The following is a 16470-nucleotide window of genomic DNA, read 5'->3' as shown; positions in this document are numbered from 1 at the left end:
GTCGCACCCCTCATGGCCTGTCCCTCGTGTCCTGTCCCTTATGCCCCATCCCTCCTCTCCCATCCCCTCACGCCCTGTCCCCTTGTGTCCCGTCCTCCTGTGTCCCCTCTCACCCCACCGCCCTCCGTGGCTGACACCACACAGATTTTGAGCACAGAACCGCTCCCAGATGGCCTTTTATTACAAAGTCCACCACCGATCTGTGTCCTTGGCAGCTCTGCAGCTCCAGGGCGGGCTGCGGCCGGCGCCGCGCGGGGGCCATTAGCTGGTGCGAGGCCTGTTGCTCCCTCCCATGGCGATGAACACATCAATGGGGACATTGGGCAGCGTCAGGCAGTGGCTGCCGGGGCATCGCCGCAGCTCTCTGTGGGGGGAGAGTGGCGTGAGCCCAGTGGCGTGGCACGGGCCAGCACGGCACAGCATGGCGTTGTCTGATATGGCACGGCATGGCGTGGCTCGGCATGGTATGGCATAGCATGGCATGGCATGGGCAAGCATGGCATGGCATAGCACAACATGGCATTGTTTGACATGGCACGGCGTGGCATAGCGTTGTCTTATATGGCACGGCGCGGCGTGGCACAGCACAGCACGGCATTATCTGATGTGGCACGGCATGGTGTGGCACAGCATGGCGCGGCACGTCACAGGACGCTGCCAGCCCCGTCCCAGGCAAGGAGGGCTTCCAGCCATCAGAGGACACTTTCGGGAGTAAAGCAAGCCATGTTTGCCGGCGCAGGGACCTGGTCTGTGTGATGGGGACATGGCGTGGCTGTGCCAGGGCCGGACCCTGCCCCCCACGGGGTGTCCTGGTGCCCCCTTTACCTTCCCACAGACTGCTCGGTGTCTACCGGCTCCCGCGTTTCGGGGGGCACAGCCAAGGTGGGACAGTCACCCGCCTCGATGGGGAACCTCGGCGCCTGCGGTGTCTGCTGGGAGCTCATGTCCGAGCCCTGGATGTATCTGAGTGGAGAGAAGCCAGGGGGTGAGCCGGGTGAGCATGGCCTCCCCCGGCAACGCCAAAAGCACAGGGGGAACATGGAGGGGACCTCGACCACCCCATAAATAGCAGTGCCCACCCCGAGAGAGCCCCCACTCACCAAGAGGATGTTCCTGCCTGTCTCCCACCTTGCTGCGCACCCACCACCCAACTGACGCAGCATCGGCTGCATCACAATAGCACCCCCAGGCTGTAAAGGGTCCCTTTGTGCCCCCCTGGGGTGCTGTGGGTGCCCCCCGGGGTGCTGAGATGCTGCAGCGGGGTCGCTGCGGGATGATCTGAGAGAGGGAAGTGTCCCAGCCGGCATGAGGACATGGAGAGGTTTTTGCTTGCCAATGGCTACGAGCTCGGCAGGACCATTGGGGAGGGGACCTACTCCAAAGTGAAGGAAGCTTTTTCCAAAAAGCACGGGAAGAAAGTGGCAATTAAAATAATTGATAAGAAGGAAATGCCAGAAGGTAAGAGGTGGCCCCAAAAGAGCTCCAGGCTAAGGCACTGTCCTTCCTCCAGGGCTTTTAATTGCCAGCTAGTTTCCCACACTTGCCACCTGAGAGCAGGGGGGTTGGGGTGCTGGGGGGGTCCTGCTGAAAAGCCCCGGAACTGTGGCCCAGAGGATTAGGATGTGTTTAGGTGGCCGTCCCTCTGACTGCGAGGAAGGCAAAGTGCTGGTGGAGCCCAGCATCCCTTTGTGATGAGCAGCCCTCGGGAACGGTGCCTGGCCATAAGCACCAGGCAGCCCAAAAACGACCCTCCCTCCCTCTGCCGCGCCCCAGAGGGGTGCCCAGAGCCAGCGGCTCGGGGATGTCCCCATGAGCAAACCCTCCCTCGTCTCTTGGCAGAGTTTATTCACAAATTCCTGCCCCGTGAGCTCCAGATCGTCACACGCTTGGACCACAAGAACATCATCCGCGTGCACGAGACGCTGGAGTCCACAGAAGGGAAGATCTGCCTCGTGATGGAGCTGGCGGAGCACGGGGACATCTTTGACCACGTGCTCCGCGAGGGTCCCCTGCCCGAGCCTCACGCCAGGGCGCTTTTCCGCCAGCTGGTCGAGGCCATCCAGTACTGCCATGGCTGCGGGGTGGCCCACCGCGACCTCAAGTGCGAGAACACCCTGCTGCAGGGCCACACCTTGAAGCTGACGGATTTTGGCTTCGCCAAGCAGCTCCCCAGGGACCGCAGGGAGCTGAGCTGGACCTTCTGCGGCAGCACAGCCTACGCGGCACCTGAGGTGCTGCAGGGCGAACCCCACGACAGCCGCAAGGGCGATGTCTGGAGCATGGGTGTCTTCCTCTACGTCCTGCTCTGTGCCCGCCTGCCCTTCGACGACACCGACATCCCCAAGATGCTGCACCAGCAGCAGAAAGGTGTCTCCGTTCCTGGGCACCTGGGCATCTCCAAGGAGTGCCAGAACCTCCTGAAAATGCTCCTGGAACCAGATGTAAACCTGAGACTCTCCATCAATAGGGTCAGCAGCCACCCGTGGCTGACTCACCCCTGAGAAGGACTTGCTCTGCTCCCCGCAAATAGAACAGATTGTTTCTAAAATGGTGATAAATTTGGAGGACAGCGTTTCCCATCTATCCAGCCTCGCAGGTGGCGTGCCAGGCCTCTGGCTGGCAGAGATAAGGTCTGGTTCATACTCGAGTATTTTTATCGGCTCACTCAAAGCCAAAGTCAGCAGTGGGGAAGGGGGCAGACACGGGCTCCGAGCAGCCCGTGGCAGTGCAGGTCCACCTTCCCTGGTTAAGCAAACAGGGAGGAAAGAGAAATTTAAAGCTTCTGACACACAGACCCTTGAGGCAGCCGTCCCCATCCCACAGGCACAGGAAACGAGAACACCCGACACAGGCAGAGACTCTGTAGAATTTCTTTAATTGCTGTTAACTGCAAGTCTGTAAAAGGTTTAAAGGTTTGGAGAAAGTCATCGTTACAAAACTACCAGCTGTTAGAATTGTTCCTGGTTTTCACCCCAGCTAGAAAAGGATCAGGGAGATGTGGAATAATTCAGAACAGAGAATATTGCACAGACAACCAAATGGTTAATTTGACTAAAGAAGGGGGGGGGGGGGGGGGGAAAGAAAAAAAGAAGTGACACAGATGAGAGCACTGCACCCTTGGAGCTCTGCTGCAGGCCCAGGGAGCCAGCCGCGACTCGTACCACCAAACCCTGAGGGACAGCAGCCCCCCCCTCCCACCCTGACACCCCACGGGGGTCACCTCCCACCAGCTTTTCCTGCCACAGCTAAATTGGAGCCCAGGACAGGGTGAAGCTGCAGCGCATTTCAGTGGCTCTGCGGGACCCACTGTGCACCAAGTTCAGTCCTTGGCCCCTGTGGGCTTTGCAGGACAGATGCGCTCTTGTGTAAGCGCCTAAAGTCACCGCTGCCACCAATCCACCTGTGCAGGCAGCTGCATTTGAGAATCTCCCCGAAGAGGGGGGTAAAAAAAACACCAAAACCCCAACTCTTCCAAGCGCACCTAGGTTAACGCTATCCAAAACCAGGAGGAAACCCACAGCTCTGATGAAGCAGCCCTGGAAGGGGCAGAGGGACAAAGGTAGCATGTATAAAACCACCACCTGAAAGGCCAGAGACAGCAGCGAGGGCTTTGTCCCTTCAGGATCACTGTAATTAGCAACATCCACTGAGGAGCATCTTGTGCCATTAGAAGGGAACTGCCCCGAAAAGAGAGGCTGCGGGTCCAAAGGAAGCATTGCAAGTAGTCACAGGGGGTTGAAGTGAAGGAACTCAAGTGAGCACAGCAAGGATTGTGACCCTGGTGGCCGTGGGTCCTGGTGCGGGTGGGACACGAGGCATCGGATGAGGGACAGACACAGCCTCAGCCAACAGGTACCACCCACGCTTGGGCACTTCTGCCTCCCGCCCGGCTGGGAGAGGGAAGGGGCCGAGCCTCGGTGCCAAAGCAGAGGTGAAAGTGGTCAGTGGGCCAAACTGGGGATTCGCAAGGGCTGAACGGGGCACCGCTCCCAAGGTGACCCAAATCACTGTCTGCCCAGAAGAGCTCCAGTAAGAGCAAGCCACAAGTATTTTGCTTGGGAAATTTAAGTAGAAGTACACAAAACCCAGCAGAGGAAGGCAGCACAGCTGCAAAGGGGGAAACAGCAGGTCTTGGCTCTGAGAGGAGCTGCTGCTCTTGCAGCAGGAAGCCAGAGTTTCCATTAGAAAAAGCTTCCAAGACGGAAAGCCAGGCAGAAGCTCAGGGTTTGGCAGGGAGTTTGGCTCCTTCCAGCACAGCTCAGCTTTGGGTCAAAGCCACAAGCCAACTGCCTTTCTTTGCAGCGACGAGTGAAGAGCAGAAGGAGTACCTACTATAGCGTCTCCAGCCCGCAGCCGCTCCCTGCCATGGGGGCTTTCTCTGGGGATGGCCCGGCCAGCAGCGCAGAGCAGCGAGCGAGCAGGCACAGCTTGCATCCAAGAGCCTTTGAACTGCTGTACTGTAGATTATGTGCGCACACACAAGCAAACAATAAGCCAGCACCAAACGATCCTGCCAGGTGTCCAAGTGCCCAGCTCACCCCGGGGACCCCTCACTGCATCGCATCTGCCTCTACCTGACGCTTTCGGGGCAGTCAGTTTTGGCTTGGCCAGTCTCTAGGACCTACTGAGAAGATGGGCTCCCTAGCAGCTAAGTGTACGAGTGAACTCCTGCTTCCTCCTCCTCCTCCAGCTCTGAAGGGGTCACTTGAGTTGCCCACAGGATTTAGCAGGAATGAAACTCCTCCAGCCTGGAACTGCAATCCCCAGCACAGTTACACACAAAGGAACAGCCGGTCCGTGATTTAATTCACATTCGATGGTGGAAATGAGCCTGTGACACACACTGGAAGCAGTCGCTTTATTCCCAGTCTTCCCACTCTTCATCTTCCAGCTGCAAACAAGAGTAACATCCCTCAGTTTGTTTCTGTAACTCAACAGCAATCTGTCCACAGATCCTCCTGCCCAGGGCACCTGAGTCAGCGCAAAGCCTGATATATCCTCACAGTCCCACACCCTCACAACAGGGATTTGCTTGCTCTGTTGCCCCTGGGGAGCCTGCACACTCATCCCTCTTCAAGCATGTCCAAACAGCCTCTCTCTGCTCCAGTTAACACCCATGACTCTCATGGCGAGATCCCAAGCTACGCCTGTGTCCTCAAAGAGCGAGTCAGGCCTTTGAGAAGCCTCCTGAGAGCTACTCTAGGCAGGCAGCTGCCTGCTGCAGCGCTGCCGTTCCAGGCGAGCAGCAGCCATGTCTCGCTGCAGCGTGCCGCGCAGCCTCGGCTCAAGCACAGGGGCTGGAAGCGGAGCTCAAGCCGAGGGATCCACCCTCTTGCTCCAAGGCACTGCAGTCTCTCTCCACCTCCCAGGGGAAGCACCCAGCAATGGCATCATCACCCCAAGGAGCTGCAGATGGTTTCTGGGAGCAATCTTCTTGCCTATTTGAGTGAGCACCTCCCCTTGACTCACCTCCCCAGACACTTCCACCTTCGAGAGCGCCAGCTGCACCTCCTCTTCAGTCATGTCCAAATCAAAGTCTTTTTCCCAGTCCTCACTGATATCCGTGCTGGAGCCTGTAACCACAAACATCACGACAGCCATCAGAGCCGCACGTGCTCTCCAGACACTCTGGCCGAAGCACACAGCTGCCCAAGCAGGCCCACAAAGCCCAGGTATTCACGAGGCTTGGATGTACTCCAGCCTGCCCCAGGAGAAAAAGCCTCCCTTGTTCCCCAGAGAAGGCTGTCAGCTCACTAACAGAGACGAGATGGACTGAACTGCGCTTCCCTCACAGCAAAGGCTGGTTCAGGACAAGTGGGAGAGGTGAATGCTGAACATGTTCTCCTCTGGCCTGAGAGAACTAGGATGCATCACGCTCCAGTCACACAGAAAACACAACAAATATGGAATGACAGGAGGGACCTAGATATGGGGACTGTCATAGCCCCCAACAGAAAGAACAACCTCCTGGGGCAGAGGAGCAGCAGGGACACTCCTCAGGATTACATGCAAAGAGAAGGAAACATCACATTCTCCACACAGACCACAGCCTTGCCCTGGCACCCCACAGGCCAGGGACCAAAGGTCTACCCCGTCCAGCTGACAGACTTCTGATTTCCTCTCTAATTTCCTCCTGCTCGACACAGACCCAGTTCACGATATTTGGTCACACCTTGCTGGATCTTGGGTTACTTCCAGGGGCTTTATAAACCTCTAACCACCATAACCATTATTCTGGGAGACCTGCTGCAGGATCTGCTGAAGGCAGAATTCCCTGCAATGAAACATTTGTACACAGTGTCAGCCAGAGCTGTGACACATCCCTCCTTAGGGTTCTGGAGGAGTCTCACCCTCCCTTCTCCCGAGGAAGCACCAGGAACGGAGCTCAGGAGAAGGCACCGGCCCAGCTGCTGCTAAAAGCAGACTGTCACTATCCGATGTGACCAACTTGAACCTGCCCAACAGCATAAGGATTCATTTTCAGTTCGTTAGACAGTCTTTGGATCTAACCTTCCTGGGTGATTTTGGCAAAACCCCTTTTCTCCTCCTCTATCATCACAAAATCACAGTCCTTTCTCCAAAAGCTGCCACCCCCAGCAGGTTTCCAGGCCCCGCAGACACACCTTTCTTGCCGTTGTTGGAGGGAGTGGATTTCCCACTATCCGAGTTCAGCTCAAAGACTCGTAGATCCGTTGGTCCTTCCTCTTTCAGAGTCTCTGTCCTGCCCTGGGCTTTGCTCTCCACCTCTTTGAGTTCTGTAACAGCCGGTTGCTCTGAGGATGCTGCTGATTCCCGAGCAGGTGCAGAAGGATGACCAGGTTCTGGGGGCTTTGGCAGAGAGCTCTGCTCTTCCGAGGTGGCCTCCAGCAGCCTCTGGGAGAGGTCTCCGGCCCCGGCTGGTTGTGCTCCAGTCTGTAGCTGCGCAGCAGGCACAGAGGCAGGGTTTGCAATCTGAGTCACAAGGGAGATGCTCTCACTGCTCTCAGAGGGGCTCCCCTCTGCTGGGGCCGGCTCCGGAGGGAGGACAGCCCAGCTTTCCACTGAGGGTCCCTTGTGAGCAGTGGGGTGGCTTCCCTCCAGGGCTGCAGGGGCAGATTCTTTCTCTGCTGCTTCTGGCAATTTCACGTTTGCACAAGGCAAGGGTGACATCCCCAAGAACTCCTCTGTAGGAAGGCAGAAGAGAAGCGAGAGATGTTTCAGCAAGCGCAGCAGCAGCTGACAGTGCAGCAGGGTTGGCCGCAGCTGGGCTGGGAGCTGAATTTGTGGGAGCAAGGAGGAGCCACACCCTCTCTAACTGAGACCTGCCGAGGTCTGCACGAGCCCTCCCACGGATCCCCCACACCATCTGACGCACCTTCATCCTCTTCCCAGCCTGGCTCCTCTTGGTGAATGCTCTGTTCCGCTCGCTGCTTCAGAGCCTCCCTCCGGGCTTCATCCTGCAGGGAATTCAGCATTAGCAGCTGCTCATGTCCCCAGCCCTTTCCTCCCCAAGGCATTTCAGTGTCAGTGACAACAGGGACACAGACAAGGCAGCCCAGATCCCCACTATTCCATGAAAAGTATCTTTTGTCTCTTTGGTCTGCATTAGAGAGCTCCTTGGCTGGAGTGCCCACCCACTGGGGGAGACACCCACCTCCTGACCTACCTGCTCCAGGCGATGTACTTTATAGAAGTAGCGCTGCCAAAATTCAGAATGGGAAACAGCCACAGGGACCTGGGAGTGACACGGGAAACGTGAGTCACTTCAGAGGGAGGGCTGCAGTTTCTGCCTTGCTCCTCTCTCCTCCCAAGCCTCACAGCTACCCTCATAACCTGCGCGAGGCACCTGCATTTTCAGGTGCACAGACTTGGGGCGGAGCCCCAGGTATGCACTGGCAGATGCTCAGACACACATCAGACAGCTACAGAGAAACTTCTGTTCCAGGCCCATGACAAACAAACAGGGAAGAATACAATATGCTGCCAAATATCTATGTGCCAGTTTACCACAACCCTTTCTAACACGAACCCCAGGGCCCAAGCAGCTCGTGGCTTCCCTGCACCACATCCCAAGTCAGAACTTGCCCATGACAGGAGCCATGCAGGGCCTTACCATTTTGGTGTAGAGAGCCCGGATGGAAGGGCTGGTTGCCAGCAACTCCGCGATCTCCCCTTTCTTCTCCTCTAGATTAAACTGAGAGAGCCAGGCCTCAAGGACCTCAGCAGGACCTGTACAGGACAAGCACAGAGATAACGGTCCTTGGCACAAACAAGGCAGGAACAATTTTGTCAAGTTTTCAATTAAAAGATACTACAGAGCAGACCAGCTGGGGTGAGAAAGGGGCAAAGAAGGACAGAGACATGGGTCTCTAAGCCCACCCCATGTTGCGGGTCCTCTGCCAGCACAAGGCTGCATGGCTCCAGCTGTAGTGGCAGTTTAAGGGCACCCAGCAAACTCTCAGTCTAAGCTAGTTCCCAGTGCAACAGACAGATCTGCGCTCTATAAACAATGACCCCATCGACAGCCAAGCCAGCAGGCCCACTGGCAAAAGGCTCCAGGAAATTCAGGACAGCCCACAGACCCCACACAAGGACCCGCTTTGCTTGGCAGCACTGCCAGATGCCCCCCGTACCATCAGGTTCATTGCAGTAGGTGGCTGGGTCTGACTGGAGGCTGTAGAGGCGAGCCTGGAGAAGACACACAGGGCAGAGCCGTCAGTGGAGGGGCAGCAACAGAGCCCCAGGAAGACAGAGCTCGGGACTCCGCAGTCTGGAGAGAAGCTCCAGGAACGAGGCACTCACCTTGGCACTGTCATAAGGCTCTGTGGTACCTGTGGGTGTTGCCATCAGTGTGATGACATCGCAGTCAATGGTCTTATCTGGAGAGGGAGCAAATGTGTCCGAGATGACACCGAGGAAGTCAGAGAGCCCTTTCCTCACCTTTTCAGTTGCACCTGAGGAACCTTCTGTCCTCTTGAAGAGAAAAATTAGCGCAGCGTAAGTAACAGCGCCTGCAGCAGCAGGACAAGTCTCAGTCTCTTCTGGGTAGGCTCCTTTAAGCAAGAAGGATTTCTCTGCCTTCAAAAAAGTGCTAATGAGGCAATTGTGTGGCCAGGACTGGGCTAGAAGGGTGTGGTGGGGCAGACAGGCCTTGTAATAGCTTTGTGGGGAACCGAGCCTAAGCTTTGCTGGGGAAGGACACAGCCAGGTTCGGGAACTGGCTGGTTTGGGGGGTTGGACTGCCACAGCAGCAGCTGTGCAGGGCTAAGGCTGACAGCTTGTGCAGGGATTCGACATCATACTACAGTGACACTGACAGTATCCCACTGACATGGCACACTGGGAGAGGGAAAGCACAAGGAACTTGTTTCCACAGGTTCATCGTCACTGCAGCAAGGAAATCCCACACAGCACTTGGCACCAAACCTGTACTGGGGAGAAAGTCTGAAACCTGAAGCTCATGGTTATACATTGGGGTTTGTTCAGAGGATCAGGTCCTTGGAGGCAGGTACATCCTATTCACCCCCCACTTTGCTCTCTGCAGCAAGAATCCGAGCTCTCTCACTCCTATACTCACTGCCAGCTTGTCCTTGACCACGCTGGCCGTAGCAGCAATAGTGCAGGCTGTGTCATGCTGCACTACTTGAGTGAACTCAGCCAGGTCCCGTTTCATGAATTCCAAAGCTTCTGTGGACTGTAAGAAGATGACAGATCGATTGCATAATCTTTTTGCTCTCCAGTAAAGCTATGGTCACTCTGGGAACATGTATCACATTACAAAGATTAAAGTGCGAGAGCCTTTAACCCAGCTGAGCCCTTACCCCAACTTGTGCAATGGGTAAGACTGTAATAACCAGAATAACAATGGGAAACTGCTATGCCCAGAACATGTTACAGTGTTGTTTTTGGGTTTTTTTTTAAGAAAAAAGGCAGGCTAGGAGAAGTCTTGTTTTGAGTTTTGTGTATAATTAACATAAGCAATGCTGCCACAGGCAGGAAATTACGCATCGGAAAGCAATGCTGCAAGCACAATCCCTCCCTGCTCAGGGGGCGATCTTCACATCGAGAGAGTCCAGCACTGCTCCCCGGAGCCCCGGGCAGCTCCCCGCCTTACAACACATTATAACCAACATAACAAGTTATAACAAATACACCCGAACTCTCCCTACGCCCCCTTCCCGGCTCGGGCGGTGGCCAAGGCCAGGCTCAGGAGGCATCACAGCCGTTGCTGACAAAGCCGCTACGGCGCGGCCATGGCCGCGGCTCCCTCCGCCCGCCGCCCCCCGGGGCCGCCCCGCAGGCCCGGCCCGGCCCGGCCCGGCCCGGCCCGCCGCCTCCTACCTTCTCCTTGACGGCCTGGTAGCTCTGCTGCAGCCAGCTCCGCCACCAGCCCGCGTCCTCCCTGCCAGGGGACACACGCGTCAGGCGGGGCTGGCCCCACACACCGGCCCCGTACCCCGCGACCTGCCCCTCTCCCACCGCCCCCTCAGCGGTGCCGAACTCACCCCTCCGCCATCTTGGCGGCCTGACGTCACCAATATTTACCGACCCTTCACCCCGCCGACGTCACTTCCTCCTCCCGGGAGGGCGGCCGGGCGGGAGCGGAGGTGGGGAGCGGAGGTGAGGGGCGGGCAGGCGGCGGGGGGACGCCCCGGTTGTCCGGAAGGGAGGAGGGGGCGGCTGCCGGCTCCTCCGGCTGCCGGTCGGTGAGGAGGGGCTGGCGGGGGGCGGCCGAGGGTCCCCGGCAGGCGGCGGCGGCGGCGGGGGGGTCCCCGGGTTCCCCCCTCCCGCTGACGGTGCCTTCTCCTTGGCCCGGCAGCGAGCGGCGGCGGGAGACGATGGAGATGCAGTCGTACTACACCAAGCTGCTGGGAGAGCTGAACGAGCAGCGCAAGAGGGACTTCTTCTGCGACTGCAGCATCATCGTGGAGGGGAGGATCTTCAAAGCGCACAAAAACATTTTGTTCGCCAACAGCGGGTATTTCCGAGCCCTGCTGATTCACTACATCCAAGACAGCGGACGCCACAGCACCGCCTCTCTGGACATTGTCACCTCGGAGGCCTTCTCCATCATCTTAGATTTCCTTTATTCCGGGAAGCTAGATCTCTGCGGGGAGAATGTTATCGAGGTGATGTCTGCCGCTAGCTATTTGCAGATGACCGACGTGGTCAATTTCTGCAAAACGTACATAAGGTCGTCCTTAGATATTTGCAGGAAAATAGAGAGAGAAGCCGCTTTCTATCAGGCTGATAGCGGGAGCGCTGGCTCCGCGAGAGAGGGCACCTCGTACAGCTCCAAGAGCCAGTGCTCTGCCTCTGTCTCTTCCCTGCAGGAAAAGGAGAGGATTTCGGATTGCCAGAGAGATCCTCCCTGTGGGGAGTGCAGTAGCTGCCACCCCCTGGAGCTGGTGGTCAGAGACCCCGTGAGCAGCGACTCTCCGGACGACGTTAATTCTTCGCTGCCCAAGGGGGTGGAACCCAAAGTAGAGTTTGACTCGGATGAAGTCGAGGTAGAAGTGGGTGAGCGGCTGCCTCAGTACCCGGCTCCATTGTCCCTCGAGCAGATGGAAGAGGGGCTGCACGGCGGGCAGGCGATGGACCTGGCCTGCAATAACTATCATATGAAACAATTCCTAGAGGCTCTGTTGCGCAACAGCTCAGCTCAGAGAAAGGATGATGTGGTTCATCACTTTGTCCGGGGCTTTGAGGGTAGGCCAGAGGATGCAGGGGTAGCCATGAGTTCCATGATGGACATTCACAGCGACTGGTATGGTGAGGACACAGGTGAGAGGACTCTGGGGGGTGCAGTCTGTGTAATGGAGGAGGAAACCGCTTAGTTTTGCGACTTCTTTGTTACTCTCGTTCTTGTTCAGGAATATATTGCTGAATATTATGCCGTAGCAAAATAAACTATTGTTCTGGACTTCAAAAGAAAGCTGTACTCATTTATTCAGTGCAGCCTTTGGGAGGTAAGTATTTCTAACAGCTTTTATAGTCTCTTTGCAACAGATCCTGGAGCTTGGTGTTGGTGGTACTGCTTTAATAAACAATCATCTCATTTGGGACCTTGTTGAACAGCAGGCAAATTTTTAAAAAGAATCTTCCTCTCATAATGTTAGTGTTGGAAAGAGCAATCAAAAAGATAAGTTGAACTGCCACAAGAGGGATCTGCGGTAAAACATGATGGAGCAGAAGTAGCTTATTCCAGTGGAGCTCATCGATTGCCGGATGATAGTCTGTTTGCTGTTACTTACTTTGAACTTTAGAAGGGCAGAAATCGTTTTTATTCAATAGTGAATGATACCTAGAAATTCTTTAAGAGCGCTGAAAGCTTTAAACTCTGTGGTGTTGTGTAAAGATGAGACTTAACTTTTACATCTAGCAGCAGACTTGCTTTTCAGCTGCTGATCACCTGAGGTTCTGCTGCTTTCCCCAGCCCAGCGCCTGCTGGGGTGTCTCACTGGCGCAGGCAGGAATGTCTCCAAGCAGCAATGTCAGGGACCTGGAGAAGAAGGTCATGTCTACGCGTTTCTCCTGAAGCAGACAATAAGGATTTGGGCATTTTATCTGCTCACAGTAATATTGGCACACAACTTGCCTCGTCCAAACTGCCTTATGAAGACGGGAGGCGGCTCTGACAAGCGCTGCAAATGCCATGGCTGTTCAGGTTGTGACAAATGCGATAATGGTGTGGACAACAGATCACTGAATATTCTACTTTAGATAGCATGCTTACATTCATGTCATTTCCAGCTCAGGCATGCACGTGTGATCTTAAAGCCAATAAACCCAGTAATATCTCTCACTGCTTTAAAATGAGGAATCTGATAAAATCACAAATCCAGTCTTACAGTCACCAAAAGACAAAAGTTATCAGAACAGAGCACTGTCACCAAATCATGCTTATGGTTTTTGATGTGTAGCAAGGCAAGAGCATCTAACACACAAACTTGGCCTACTTTTTTCCCCCTGTTAAAATCTTCAGACTGTTAATGAATCATTAAAAGGGAAATGCTTCTAGAATTTGATGAGAACATCAGGTGTTATGACAACATACTAGAAATGTTAATGGTAGATATACTTTAAATAGGAGTGGGGAAAAAAAACCAAACCTTGTATTTATGTTTCTCTGCTAAAACTGAACGTCGTAAGCATTTAGTAGAATGGAAGGATCTCTCCTCAGCTTTTAGTGCTCCTGCTATCTTAGCATTTTTGCAAGACACCAGGAATGAGAAATACAAAGTCCTGATAAAAGAATGGCGTGCTCACATGTTCAGGCTGACAGATGAGATAAATGCCACTTACTTTCAACTGCCCACATCTGTTCCAGTCATCCCGGTGCCCGTCACAGCTGATGGGAGGGTAAACGGGCACCTCTAGAGAGCCTGGAAGCAAGGCAGGCCTAAGAACTGCTTTTCTTTTTTTTTAAACGGAGCTCTAAACACCCGGCAGGGTTTAAGAATACTTTGTGAACGTCCAAAATTGGGTGAGATGAATTTCACTTGATAGCCACACATTAATACCAGACACTCCTTTTTCTGAGATGGGGTTGGACAAGCCTTAGTACAAGGAAGGTTCTACAGCCCCACCTGCTTTGGTGGAACTGTTAAAGGGCTCAAAGCTTGATACACAAACACTTCCCTCAATCTGTACCTGAAACAGGGAAATCTAATCTTTTAGTATAACATCTCAGCCTTCGTGCTGGAAAGGAAGCTCGTATTTGGGCCGATCCTGAAAAACTTGGCAATACCCATGTTTATGTAAAATGTGATCTTCAAATTTAATTATCTTCTTTTGCATCTGACTTCATAAGTTATATATTACTTGTGTGCATATAGTCTGATTGTAGGAAAAGTAAAATATCATCAGCAAGTGTATTGGAGTCCTTCATCTTGTTATTTCCAATAGAAAGGGAATGCAAAACGGAATAGCAGTAGAAACAAGCATTCATATTTTTAGATAGGTTCTCCACATCTAAATTTATGCACGTTGTAAATGCATATGGGAAACACGGCACTACTTCTACCTGTAATTTGTGTTAAAGATTTTAGTTTCTAATGCTGTTGAATGCTAATGGTATCTAAAAAAAAAAAAAAGTAAGTAGGAGACTTTCTATGGCTGAGATAGTAGAGAGACCCCACTGCACTAAAAGCAAATTTTTGGCACTTAATTAAATGGCTTCTTAAAATAAAATGAATTTGTTTTTTTGTTGTGAGCCAACTCCCTTAGAGTACAGCTGCGTAAGTATAGGCAGGCTGATTTTCTAGGGACTTGATCATCTGCAGCTGCATGAATGTCTTCTGAAATTGCACACCCTACAGAAATGCCAGGTAAGCCAAATACAAAAAGAGGGGAAAGCGCACGGATCTTGACTCAGATTTGCAGCAAGGGGGCTAAAGAAGCCAACAGAGCTGACACGGGTGAACTGCCTGATCTAACGCATTGTGTTTTTTCTCCAAAAGGTGATGTGTTAGTTGTGCCAATCAAGCTTCATAAATGCCCGTTCTGTCCCTACACGGCTAAACAGAAAGGAATACTAAAGCGGCACATTCGCTCTCACACAGGTGAGAGGCCCTACCCCTGTGAGACGTGTGGGAAACGGTTCACTCGGCAGGAACACCTTCGGAGTCATGCTTTAAGTGTAAGTTTGAAAGATTACATCTCTCAGTATATTTTTAAAAGTTTTTGGCATTTCCCAATCATATTTCCTAAAAATATGTTGGACAAAATGGTTGTTGGCAACATGAGATAAACTTTTCTTGTAAGTTTAGCCACTGATATATGGTTTGTTAGAGCTTATGTAGCCCCAAATCTTTATCACTGGAAATGTGATGGGATCACCTGCCCTTTAGCTTAAGTGTAGATGTTTTTCTGTTCTAGGAATAGCTGTGAACCAGCACCCAGAAAGAACTAAAGCAAGACGGCAGATTGCCTTTTTTTTTTTTACCATAATGTTTTATTTTTAACTTCAGGTACATCGATCAAACAAGCCGATTATCTGTAAAGGCTGCAGGAGAACATTCACAAGTAGCCTGTCTCAAGGATTACGCCGCTTTGGCTTGTGCGACAGCTGCACTTGCGTGACCACTACCCATGAGGACTCGATGCCCATTAACCTCAGCCTAATGGAACCTTCCTCGGAAGGCCAAGAGAAGGGTGATGCCGATAACGACTGGCCCATATATGTGGAGTCTGGAGAGGAAAACGATCCAGCTGATGATGATGATGCCGATGGTGATGACAAGCAGGAAATCCACAGGAGTTTATCAGACCGAGAAACACTTATGTAGCAGTGAGAGGAGAGTGGGAGTGTTTAAAGTGTCTCCCTGACGGTGGTCGGTCTGCAACAGAAAACTGCGTATTTGCCCAAGTAGTGAGACTATGCTGGGTTTTATTATTCCATTTTTTAATAGAAGAGTGGGGAGAATTGGAATTTTTAATACTTTTAAGTTTTCAGTGCTGTGCACCAGAAATCTGTGAAGAATCTTCTGTCTGGGGTTCACAGAGGTTGTACTTGAGCAATTGCCAGTGGTGTCTCTGCCTCCTAGTTTTGATTTTGTGGGTGGAACATCTCTGGGTTGTTTTGATAACAGGTTTCTTCAAATAATGCTGTCATGGTCCTCAATCCCTGATCTGAGAGGGGCACCACCTTCTCTCTGAAGATTACATTAAAAGAAATGTAGTTTCCATCCATTACCTTGGACTTTTCTAAACTAAGTTGTGATTCTAATGTATTCGGACAGTATAATCTAAATTGTAAACATTAAGTTTTTGGTTAGACTGGGTGTGACCTGGAAACCAGGGCAGACAAACCAGGATAACAAAAATCGCTGCTGCTGAAAGCATAGACAGTAAGAAAAAGCCCATTTCACGTGTCCTTAATTGCAGGTATTTAGAGAACAAGCTTTTCTTTCTCAACTTTTTTTACTGCATCTCCTCTCTCAAGAGCTCGGACTACAGATCTTCAGATGTCTTTAATGTCGTTTAGACATTAGTAGTCTTGGCTTAAGAAATACTCAAGTGCAGATTTTGGTGTCTAGTGTCCTGGTCTCTCAGTGTAGACTAAGTGAACTGCCCAATTCTCTTCAGCTTTTTAGAGAAGTTAAAAGCTGGCAATCGGGTTACTTGGGAATTCCGATTCTGGTAGGTGAAATAGCCAGATTCAAAGCTGATGTAGCTGAGGAGCAGTTAAATATAAACAGCTGAACTATGCATATCAAAGAGCTCTGAATACCCTTTTTGAAGCAGTTGGGTAGGAAATCTCAGAAATTTTTACTAGCCTCTTTGTATGCGATTCCTTTTCTTTCTCTTTTAAGATATTTTCTTTTAGTCTTTGGTGATCCTTCTTATGGTTTTATGTTGTCGTGTGAATTTATCCAAGTACTGGTTTTGTTTTTTAAACTTCAGTGTGGACCTCATGTTTCTTTGCTGGGATAGATGAAGGTTGGCTTTCAAAGGAGGTGAGATTTTTTTTACCTTTCCAGTACCAAG

At 52.5% G+C, this 16470-nt stretch overlaps 3 protein-coding genes across 4 annotated transcripts; 2 read left to right on the top strand and 1 right to left on the bottom strand.

Moving 5' to 3' along the window:
- Nucleotides 1-1313: 1313 nt before the first annotated feature.
- On the top strand, nucleotides 1314-2501 carry TSSK3 (testis specific serine kinase 3; the record flags this gene model as incomplete). Its single annotated transcript, XM_082494348.1, has 2 exons — nucleotides 1314-1458; nucleotides 1840-2501. 2 exons carry the CDS (start codon nucleotides 1314-1316, stop codon nucleotides 2499-2501), a joined length of 807 nt encoding a protein of 268 aa, XP_082350474.1.
- A 355-nt stretch (nucleotides 2502-2856) lies between these two features.
- BSDC1 (BSD domain containing 1) lies at nucleotides 2857-10504 on the bottom strand. 2 transcript variants are annotated; one of them, XM_082494312.1, is made up of 11 exons: nucleotides 10485-10504; nucleotides 10321-10381; nucleotides 9557-9673; nucleotides 8782-8952; nucleotides 8613-8667; nucleotides 8093-8208; nucleotides 7646-7714; nucleotides 7355-7436; nucleotides 6624-7163; nucleotides 5470-5573; nucleotides 2857-4891 (listed from the first exon to the last, which is right to left on the bottom strand). In XM_082494312.1, the coding sequence occupies exons 1-11, from the start codon at nucleotides 10493-10495 to the stop codon at nucleotides 4859-4861; spliced, it is 1359 nt and encodes a 452-aa protein (XP_082350438.1). In that variant the 5' UTR covers nucleotides 10496-10504; the 3' UTR covers nucleotides 2857-4858. The 2 variants fall into 2 exon arrangements, with proteins under 2 accessions (XP_082350438.1, XP_082350439.1); XM_082494313.1 differs by lacking the exon at nucleotides 7646-7714.
- A 75-nt stretch (nucleotides 10505-10579) lies between these two features.
- On the top strand, nucleotides 10580-11903 carry ZBTB8B (zinc finger and BTB domain containing 8B). The gene is made up of 2 exons (XM_082494292.1): nucleotides 10580-10586; nucleotides 10799-11903. Exon 2 carries the CDS (start codon nucleotides 10818-10820, stop codon nucleotides 11814-11816), a length of 999 nt encoding a protein of 332 aa, XP_082350418.1. The 5' UTR covers nucleotides 10580-10586; nucleotides 10799-10817; the 3' UTR covers nucleotides 11817-11903.
- The last annotated feature ends 4567 nt before the right edge of the window (nucleotides 11904-16470 follow it).

Source organism: Vanellus vanellus (assembly GCF_965231255.1).
Source record: "Vanellus vanellus genome assembly, chromosome: 22".
NCBI lineage: Eukaryota > Metazoa > Chordata > Aves > Charadriiformes > Charadriidae > Vanellus > Vanellus vanellus.
This window is presented reverse-complemented; position numbering and strand designations above follow the sequence as displayed.

Coding starts and splice junctions, on each gene's coding strand:
- ZBTB8B (XM_082494292.1), top strand. CDS start 10,818: ATGGAGATGCAGTCGTACTACACCAAGCTGCTGGGAGAGCTGAACGAG.
- BSDC1 (XM_082494312.1), bottom strand. Junction 8,953..9,556: donor TGGTCAAGGACAAGCTGGCA/GTGAGTATAGGA, acceptor TTTCTCTTCAAG/AGGACAGAAGGTTCCTCAGG. Junction 5,574..6,623: donor CTCCAACAACGGCAAGAAAG/GTGTGTCTGCGG, acceptor TTGTGGTTACAG/GCTCCAGCACGGATATCAGT.